At 35.5% G+C, this 10135-nt stretch overlaps 1 protein-coding gene across 1 annotated transcript; it reads left to right on the top strand.

The window, feature by feature from the left end:
* Positions 1–470: 470 nt before the first annotated feature.
* Positions 471–8715, top strand: LOC107851503 (probable histone-arginine methyltransferase 1.3; the record flags this gene model as incomplete). Its single annotated transcript, XM_047401357.1, is given in 14 exon segments — positions 471–533; positions 1115–1217; positions 2256–2399; positions 2610–2713; positions 2827–2925; positions 3148–3217; positions 4321–4417; positions 5011–5065; positions 5805–5888; positions 6556–6633; positions 7298–7401; positions 7485–7657; positions 7777–7907; positions 8412–8715. Coding segments are annotated over 14 exon segments (1389 nt in total), but the record flags the coding sequence as incomplete, so codon positions are not given.
* Positions 8716–10135: the final 1420 nt, after the last annotated feature.

The raw sequence follows: 10135 nt of genomic DNA, 5'->3' as shown, positions 1-10135 counted from the left end.
TTAAAGTTAAAATAGGCCATTTGATCACCTAGTTTTGTTAGTTCTATTTTGGGGATTAGTGTAAAGGATTCTTGTGGAAATGCATGGTAAGGCTGTGTAAAACAGACCTTTGTAGTCTGTCTCTTCTGCTGATTTCTACACATAGCGGGAACTTAGTGCATTGGGCTGTCCGTTTTAGTGGAAAGGATGGAGTGATGATATGATGTTCTTTTTGGTTCTCACATTTTCTGCATTTACTTACTAACCTAAAGGTTGCATTTTGTTTAAAATGAATTAATAATCTTGTGAATTTGTTAAACTTTTGCTGGGTTTCACATTTTGTACATTTCCTCTCACGTTTAGTAAAAGAAGCTCAAAGAATGAAGAATAAAACTGAAAAAATGATACTTTTGAACTGATGCTCGTTCGGAATTTAAGTTATGAATTTGAGGGGCATTATCTTAGCCTCGACTCTTTGTTCTTTTTTCCAGTTATTCAAGCTAGGGCCTGCTGAATCTTTATGCATATCTGAAGCTTCTGAAGCCAATAAAGAGGTACGATTTAGTCATTTAGAGCGCATAAGGTAGTATTACATTGTACATTGGACTTACTAGCTGTTTTCCATCTTGCAAATAAAATTTAGAGTCATGTTCAGTCCTGTATGGACTTTCTAGAGATGTTGTGTTACCTAGGAAAATCAACAGGTCATTTAGAATGCTTCGACTTCATTTAGTTTTTATTACCAAGAAACAGTAAAACCTTATCTGGAGAAACTTTTGGTGATTGGCCTGACAAAAACAGACCATAATTGCAGTACTATTAAAAGATTATCTATTAGAATGTGCTGCCTGCATGACTGTCATGCGCATATATTTGTGTGTAGATGACCAAGCAGTACTCTGCATAATGCTGAAAACATGTAATACTGCAAATTTGTGTTCAATGTAGTAGTTATAATAATGTGTTGCATTAGGATTAGACTGTTGTTTACATGCAAAAATATGTGTATTTGTCAATTGTTATATAATTCACTTATCTTGTCCTGGAAAAAAGTTAAATATACTTATTTTATATACATCACTTATATGTTTGTGGAATTTGATGTTATGCATTTAACTTTGGCCTTTTGAACCAGAAATCATATTCACGAGGAATCTCCATTCAATTTAGAAACGAGGAGGAAAGTAGGGCCTTCCATTGTACATTTGAGCAATGGAAGAAGGAAGTGGTTGTTCAAGGTCTGTTTTGGTGTGTGTCTGCATTTGTTCTGTACCAATATTCCATGCACCTTGTGGGGTAGCCACATTCTCCTCTCCAATAACTCTCTTGTTTGTTCAAATTTCATCTTGATTCTCTGCAGTTGTCAAGATATTGTGGTTACTGAAAAGCTAGCCTCATGATTTTGTGTGGTAAAATAACAGTTATTTGAGCGTTCTCTATGTGATATTTTTTACTTAGAGACCAAATTGTATATGTTTGAAGTGTTGAGGAAAGAACCTTTGTTTCTACTGGACTTTGTTTATGGCTTATCCTTTGCTTGTTAATCTTTTTCCAATATTGAAATTGTAATGTCTGTGTAAACTATACAAGCTATCACTTGTCAGGAAATGTAAGTAGTCTTGAGATGGCAGCATAGTTATTGAATTGGATTGACTAGGTAGTTACTTTTCTAACATGTCCTGAGGTATTAAGAGCTTTATAATCAGCAGAGTGTAATTAACATTTGATTGGTCATCAAAGCTTCTACTATTGGTTGACTTGGCGTATTAATCCATTTTTTGAGGTTTTCTATAGCACTTGCTTTTATTCACCACAAAAATAGAATTTTGACAATTTGTTTTGGATATTTTACGTCGTTATAAGAAAAAGCTGGTTTCAGATATTCGATTAAACTAGTTATATGAAGTCGAAGGTTCAAAAATGTAGTTGAGATTCTTCATATATGTTCTCCATTTAGTTAATGATTTTCTTTCTTTAGCTCGTGTTAATAAGAAAGGAACTGCCCTTACTGCAAATAAGAGAGAAACAGGCAAGTGCCCTGGTTCCTGCCAAACACTCAAGAATATTTCACCATGCATAACTTCCCCATTTTTGATGAATTTTTTACGTAAGATCAATTGCATTCAAGGACATGTTGTCGTGGTGCTCTACTCAGTGAAGCTTATTGTAATTATATCTATGAAAAAGAAGTCTGTGATGTAACTAATGAAATTTTTAGTATAAGAATAAATAATACTAACTTGTATAAATTTAACTTGTTTTTGTCTTTCTTTCAGAAAGTCCTTTGATAAATGGAGTAGTATTAACTTCGAAAAGCAAATTTGACGACAAAATCGAGGCATCTTCTGCCAAAATGTACTTTCACTATTATGGGCAGCTATTGCATCAGCAGAATATGTTGCAGGATTTTGTAAGAACAGGTATTCTGAACTTCAATATTTTCTACGTTTTCCCTTGTATCATGACCTGGGAATTTTCTTATAGAGGTTCATAGTGTGTCATGAGATGATGTGCTCTCTTTTATTGCTCATAAAATGTCATGGAACTCTTCCCTTTTTGCATTCTCTGAAGGATCAAATGGCTGAATCCCATTATGGAGAGTGTGACTTGACAAATATGAAAACTTGCAGGAACCTATTATTCTGCTGTAATTGAGAACCGTGTTGATTTTATTGGTCGCGTAGTGGTTGATGTTGGTGCTGGTAGTGGCATTTTGTCGTTATTTGCAGCTCAGGTGATCTGTTTGTACCAATGCATTTTTGGTGAATGATATCAACCATATGCTGATATCTCTGCTCTGTATCTTCTCTTTTTCTTACCTCTCTTCACATCCAAAAACCCTCATAGGCTGGTGCAAAGCATGTTTATGCCATAGAGGCGTCTGAAATGGCTGACTATGCAAGAAGACTTATTGCTGGAAATCCAATACTGAGTGAAAAGATTACAGTAAGTTTTCTTTTTCTTGTTTAAGCTGACCCCACTTAGTATGGGATTGAAGTGTTGTTGATTGTTTTTGTTTTTTTTTTTGGTTGTTGTTGTTGATTGATTGATTGTTCTTTTGCCTTTTCCAGTGTCTTTTCCAATGCTATCCAACATCTTCATATAGTGTCTTGATAGTGCTTCTTGTGTTTGTTTCTTTTGGTTGATGTTTCATCTATGAATGTTTAGGTAATCAAAGGAAAGGTCGAAGACGTAGAGTTACCTGAGAAAGCTGATATTTTGATCTCTGAGCCAATGGGTAAGCTTGTCTAGTTCGTCTCATTTTTAACTCATTTGATATATCATGTTGACTTCTAAGATGGAACATTCTGTATACTTTGCTCATACTGCAAATTTGTTAGGACTTTAGGTTATTCCCCTGGATTGACGACTAAAGTTCTTCATGAAACATCAGTATAGCTACATTACTGTTAATTATTTGGGAAGCTAGTAAGATAAGCTTGCTGTTAGAGTATGTTTGAAGAACCTTTACTACAAAGATGGAAAATATATGAACGATTAAGAAAACAGCAACATCTGATCCGATGAATGCTTATGCAATCTGCGGTCCAAACAAAAGTACAGAGCAAGTCCATTTTGCTCGTGCTAGGAACAATTTGCTTTCCTGATAGAAATTCTAAAAACTGCTTCACACTTACTGCAAATTGAGTTTCATTCAAATTTGTATTGCCTGATTGTCCACACATTCAGCATTGAATTCTGGTTATTCTGGATTAACACGTTCTACCCTATTTCAGAAGATTGCAATCTACACGTTCTATCCTATTTCAGAAGATTGCAATCTTATTTTCTGCTTGGTACTGAAAGGAGAACTCAACAAAATTCATATCATATGCAAAGTAAGAATGTCCAGTTAAATAAATGATAGCCCCTCCTAGAACTCACTACATCTTTGGTCCCCCATTTCATTATAAAGGAAAAACAGAGAGATAAGTGACAGAACAAAAAGTATGATGTCCAGACTTAAGATAAACTAAAGTGAAAACCTGAGTTGAAAGAAAATTACTCTTGGACTTAAAGAAGAAAAACTGAAAGAGGTACTCATTTTAAAATGCCAACTGTAGGAACCTATTGTTTTAGTTAACTATCATATGCAGCTGCAAATATTACAAAAAGGGAAAAAACGTCATTTCGTGATTGCCTTATATGCATCTCAGAATGAAGTTTCTGGCAAAATCTGCCGCTTCTGCACTCTGCTGTAATAGAGGACTTTAGATTCTCCAATATGAAAACAAAATATGACAAATGCTGAATGCTGAGAGCTCTTAACCAATGAATAAAATAATCAAAAAGACATGTGAAAACCTGCTGAGTGAATGACACAGTGCCTATACCTTACAGGTACGTTGTTAGTTAATGAAAGAATGTTGGAGTCGTATGTTATTGCAAGAGACAGATTTCTTGTTCAAAATGGAAAAATGTTTCCTGGCGTCGGAAGGTAATTTTATTTTTTAACTCTGTCTTGTCAAATTAATGATGATGTTTGCAGTTTTCTTTTAAGTTTTTATTTCTCAGTCATTTCTTTGTTGTTATCCCTTCAAATGTCTCTGTCATGCCAAAAGATATGAAACTGGTATTCTTCTTTAATTTTAATAATCTTATTATCTTTCTGGCAGATCGAGTGTGCTATTAATTTAGAAATAAAACATGAAATTAATACTATTGTGAAATATAATTGTGAGTTGAATTGGTAATGGTTTTCTGCTTCATCTTGACAAAGTAGTGCAGCTTGTTTCGTAAATGGATTAGTTTAGGAGGTCGGAGGATGTTGGTATAACTAATTTCCCCTTTTTTCTTTGCTTTCCCCTCCTCTTGCCCATGTTTGCCTTATTATTCATAGCATTTGGGCTGAATCTAATTTATAATTCCTACCTTTCTTTATTGGTTGCATTTACATATTTCAGCATGAATTCCATCAAATCTATTGAGCATTACATATACTAGCATGTAACTTTTTTATTATTTTCCTTCATTTTTCTCTTCTTGGATATGCTGTTATATTTTTTAGCTTACGTTTCCTTTCTCTTGTAGAATACACATGGCACCATTTAGTGACGAATATTTGTATATGGAAATAGCAAATAAGGTACAAAGTGGATCATATCACCTTTTCTTCTTGATCTCGGAGTTTGTTCTGTTCTAAAATTTCTCCTTTCTTTTCTGGTGCCCCTTCATGCTCCCCTCCAACAGAGAGAAAGAAATTCATGTTTCCTTTTCTTTAGGAATGGAAGGTTGATGGCTACTATGTTTCTGCCTCATCAAGGGTTTTGAATGGTTTAAGATGTTTATTGAGGCATAGTAGTAGTTGCTGTGGTGGATAGTATTCGTTTGTAATTGTGGTGTTTCCAGTGAAGAGTCTGAAAATTTTCTTGAATGTATTATAGACCTCCTGTAACAGCAGTTCCCTTTGCATTTTGCCCATGAAAAGCACTCTTAAGAGAATAAGACCTCAATTGCTAATGGAATATCTTATGGAGTCCGTCGCTGGGTAGATATTTAGAGTATAAGAGAAACAAATTGAATCCCATCTAAAATCAGTGTGACGAATAGAACTTTTGGTACTCAAGCTTCACAGTTGACCATGTCTGTCTATTAGATCTTCATTTGTTCTATTTAACAAGAACCAGTTATTCAGGCGAAGCTTATTGACAAAAATCTCATTGTCCAAAATCAGTATCCATTTACTTCTAGCATTTACTACTAGCTTCTACAAATGTCTGATTTGGACTTTGGCTTTCTTTTGTTTATATACACTTTCTGTCTTCCTTTTCGATGATATAATTGCGAGTCAATTTCTTAATACTATATTATTTCTTGCCATCCAGGCTACCTTTTGGCAGCAGCAAAACTACTTTGGGGTTGATTTGACACCATTGCACGGATCTGCTTACCAAGGATACTTTTCTCAGGTCACTATACTAGATATTTGGAACTCTTGACTTGGACCGGCTTTAGGGACCATACTTGTCTTATCCCTGAATAGTGAATACTTCACTTTGACTTGAACAGCACTTTTAGAGCTTTCTTGAATGTTTCATTTTTCCGGCTGTGTGGAATTCTCTCATTTCTTAGTTACTTATACTTTTAAATATGCAGTCTATGATAAAATATCCAATTTGTACTATGGAATTTTCAGACTATAAGGCTGTGTTTCTGAACTGTTCTTTTGTTTTGACTTCCATCTTTCTAGAATACCCCTCTACATTTATCTGCTGGTCGGTTTGGAAGGAGAGTAACTGTAGATGTTTTGAGGGTATAAAAAGGAAATATCCACAAAATATATAGAGATAGCTTATCAGCTACCTAACATATTGGAACAGCTAGGAGCTAGGTTTTTGTAAAGCTCCTGACGTACACCTTTATGCATCATTTTGTAGCAGTTTATCAATACTAGTCTCACTTAATAAAAAAGAAGAGGAAACCAGGAAACGTTCATCCAGATTATATCCGCATATTTATGGTCTTTGCATTAAATTGTTTAGGTGTAATTTGTGATTTTTAGTTATTGTTGAGGTATGCATGCTTCTGACTCATACTCATTTTCCAATTTCTTTGGATATTCTTGTCCTTTTGCAGCCAGTTGTTGATGCTTTCGATTCTAGATTATTGGTAGCCCCTGCAGTGTCCCATGTGATAAACTTCACTTCTGTAAAGGTATCAATCAGCATTTTGTTCTGTATTATGTGAAAATGAAGTTGGTGCATTATTTATTCGTAGCAGGCTTACTATTCCTTCCCCCTCCTCCTAATATAGGACAAGCACTATCCAGTAAAGGACAGTGATGTTTGACAAAGAAAACACTTTACTGACTCGGGGGTTCACTTGGTTAAAATGTAAAGGAAATGAACGGGGAGGAACTATACCGATACTGTTTCCCAATTTAAAAATGCATAGTTCTTACTTAAAATGCACTGCATATTTAGTCTTTATCTGGCCGTGACAGTTATTATTGAAAACAAAATAGTACTCCATAGATACAGTTTCTGTTCTTTATATGAAAATTGAGTAAAGGTTTCACAGAGATTCAATTTCAGTGTTCACATTTGATGGATAATCATGAACAGACTTAAAGTTATCATAAAGAAGACGTTGCATAACCTTCAGGTGTAAAAGTATACTTTTCCAATCTACTATTGATATGCTTTCCATTCATATTCCTTATGGTATTCTTTAAATGAATTAAAAAATTTATTGGAGTGGCAGGTGTTAATCGAGGGAAGAGTTAGCTGTAGTGAAATTAGTCTTGATTGTGTGTTATCTAGAAGCTGTTGAAAAATACTATTTCTATGAAATGATATTTCCCGCATCTATATTACAGGAAGAAGATCTATATGAAATCGATGTCCCATTGAGATTTTTCTCTGCCGTTAGCACTAGAATTCATGGGCTGGCATGCTGGTTTGATGTACTTTTTAATGGAAGGTGAACTCTTATTATCGTCATTCCCTTGGTTCTGGTACTTGGTCTTTTTACTTTTGTTGCTGAATCGTTTCCTCTCTCTGTAGCACCGTGCAAAGATGGCTGACCACTGCTCCCAGTGCACCAACAACTCACTGGTATCAGCTTCGGTGTGTCTTACCACAACCACTTTATGTCATGCCAGGACAGGAGATAACTGGACGGCTTCACCTAGTTGCCCATAAGGCACAGAGTTATACCATTTATCTAACATTGTCAGGTAGGTCTTTATTACGGTTACTTGCAACATGTCTGTCGTATCTGGTTATCTCTAAATCCTGTCAAGTCGAGATTGCTGATATTTCTTCAAAAATCTAACATGACATTGAATTTGTACAGCTCTTGTTGGAGATATGCTCCAAACATCATATGTTAAACTTGATCTGAAGGAACCGTATTACCGGATGTCCCAGCCCCAGGCATATTCAGCAGCACAAGATCAACAACCTAATCAGCTATTACAATCTCAGGTACTGCATATTTCATAATCTCAATTCACCGTCGCAACTCACACCCTCCTTTGCCCCCTCAGACCAAGTTTTCTAGGTGTACATAAGCTTTTAATGATGATTCGAAATTATTTGTGGTGTTGAGATTCTTAATAATTTCTTTCGAACCTAGAAATATTTAAACTGTGAAAGAGGAGCCACCTTATTTACTTTAGTCTGCAATGTCCCATCGTGTGTGATCCCAACTTTTTTCCTTGGCAAAGTACGCGAGAACTCTTCCAGACAATTGTGGCTTCTCTAAAAGCTTAAATTGTTAATGAACTTGTTCAGAAATACCGTAATGAAAGGAACATCGGAGTTTGTCGCTAGGTATTTGACAGACCCTATCACTAAAATACGCCTAGAGAGCGATATGGGCCGCATAAATATCCAGTATTTGTAAGCTGGCATATAAGCAAGGTCTCTTTGCTACCTTTGTTTGCTGTTGGTGAGAGCTCAAGTTTACGTTTTTCCTATCTTGAACAGGACACGCAATTTCCATCGCGAGATGAAGATGGATCGATCCTGATGGAACCGCTCTCTCCTAATCCCGAGATACATTCACTCTGATAGTAAAATCCATCTCTGCGAGATGTGCGTCGCGATGTGCTCTTGCACCTGTGACATCATTAGTGCTTGAAGCTAAGCTTAAGCATGCATGTTTATGTTATATTCCAAGTTTTGAATTGAATGATTTAACATCAAGTACATCTTTCTCAATTAGCAGCACTGGCAGACTCCATATTCAAATGCTTCTAAATTAAATTTGATATGCAGAAATGTAAGGTAAGGCTGCGTACAATACACCTTGTGGTGGGGCCCTTCCTCGGACCCTGCACATAGCTGGAGCTTTAGTGCACCGGGCTGCCCTTTTATAAGTTGCTATTTTAGCTGTGCAGTAACCTATTTCCTTGGAGTAACCGGTAAAATTGTTGCCATGTGGTTAGGAGGTTACGGGTTTAAGCCTTGCAAACAGCCTCTGGTAGAAATGTAAGGCTGTGTACGATATACCCTTGTGGTGGGGTCGTTCTCCGGACCCTGCGCATAGCGGGAGTTTTAGTGCAGCGGGCTACCTTTTTTTCAAATGCCATTTACTTTACCTCTGTTCGTGTTTGGCACTGCTATGTTGCTCGGATTCTCCAAAAATGTCTCCACATTATGTATCTTGACACATTGCATTACTACTAAAAATATCAATTTTGATACTGTCGAGATACATAATTAGTAACTGGTACATCCAATGAATAAATTTTTTCCTTTGTGGAGATATATAATTAATTTTCAATACATTTTTTTCGATTTTGGGTTGGTCGAGATACATAAATAGCTTTCGAGCATCCAACGAAGATATATAATTAGTTGAGATTTTTGTAATTACTTTGTAAGGGTGAGAATTTGTATAAATATGATAAGGTGTATGTTTACGTTATTTTTTTTCAAAAATTAATGTACTTTTGGACGATCAAATACGAGAACAGTGACATTTGTAAATATGTTAAGGTGTATGTTTATGTTATTTTTTCAAAAATTAATGCGCTTTTGGAGGATCGAATACGAGAGTAGTGACATTTTGACATTTTTGGAGGATTCAAAGCATCGTCGGTTGTTAGCTATGTTACTCGGATTCTCCAAAAAAAAAAAGTCTCCACACTGTTTTGACCGGATCTAGTTTCCATTTGCGTAAGTGCGAGCTACAAGGATTTTTAATTCCACGCTCAGCGCTCAAAATCAAGACCTCTTATTAAGGAAGGAACATCTTCATCGACGGCAGATGTTATTTATGCTCTTTAGTGCAGTTCGTTTTCCAATAAAGATAGGAAAAATAACTTAAACACACACCTTAACGTACCATATTTATACAAATCTCCAGAAATTACAAAAATTCAAACTAATTGTGTGTCTTCGTTAGATGTATCAGGAGCTAATAACGTATGTCGACACATCCAAAATCCAAAAAATAAAGTAGGAGCTAATTTGTATCTTTACAAGGAAAAAAGTGTATCGTTGTTAAATCTATATGTATCTCGTCAGATTCAAAATTGAAAAAAATGTATTCGGAACTAATTATATATTTTTACAAAGTAAAAAAATGAATCATTCATTAGATGTATCTGAAATTCATCGAGTTGTTTAAAAGGATCAAAACGGCCACTTATTAATGGAATTTCTTGTCGGGTAAGTTCCGTTCAGTGATATTCTGGAGTTGCCTG

The sequence above is a fragment of the Capsicum annuum genome, chromosome 12, assembly GCF_002878395.1.
Source record: "Capsicum annuum cultivar UCD-10X-F1 chromosome 12, UCD10Xv1.1, whole genome shotgun sequence".
Taxonomy (NCBI): domain Eukaryota; kingdom Viridiplantae; phylum Streptophyta; class Magnoliopsida; order Solanales; family Solanaceae; genus Capsicum; species Capsicum annuum.
The sequence above is the reverse complement of the archived record's forward strand: the minus strand, read 5'-3'. Positions and strand labels throughout refer to the sequence as shown.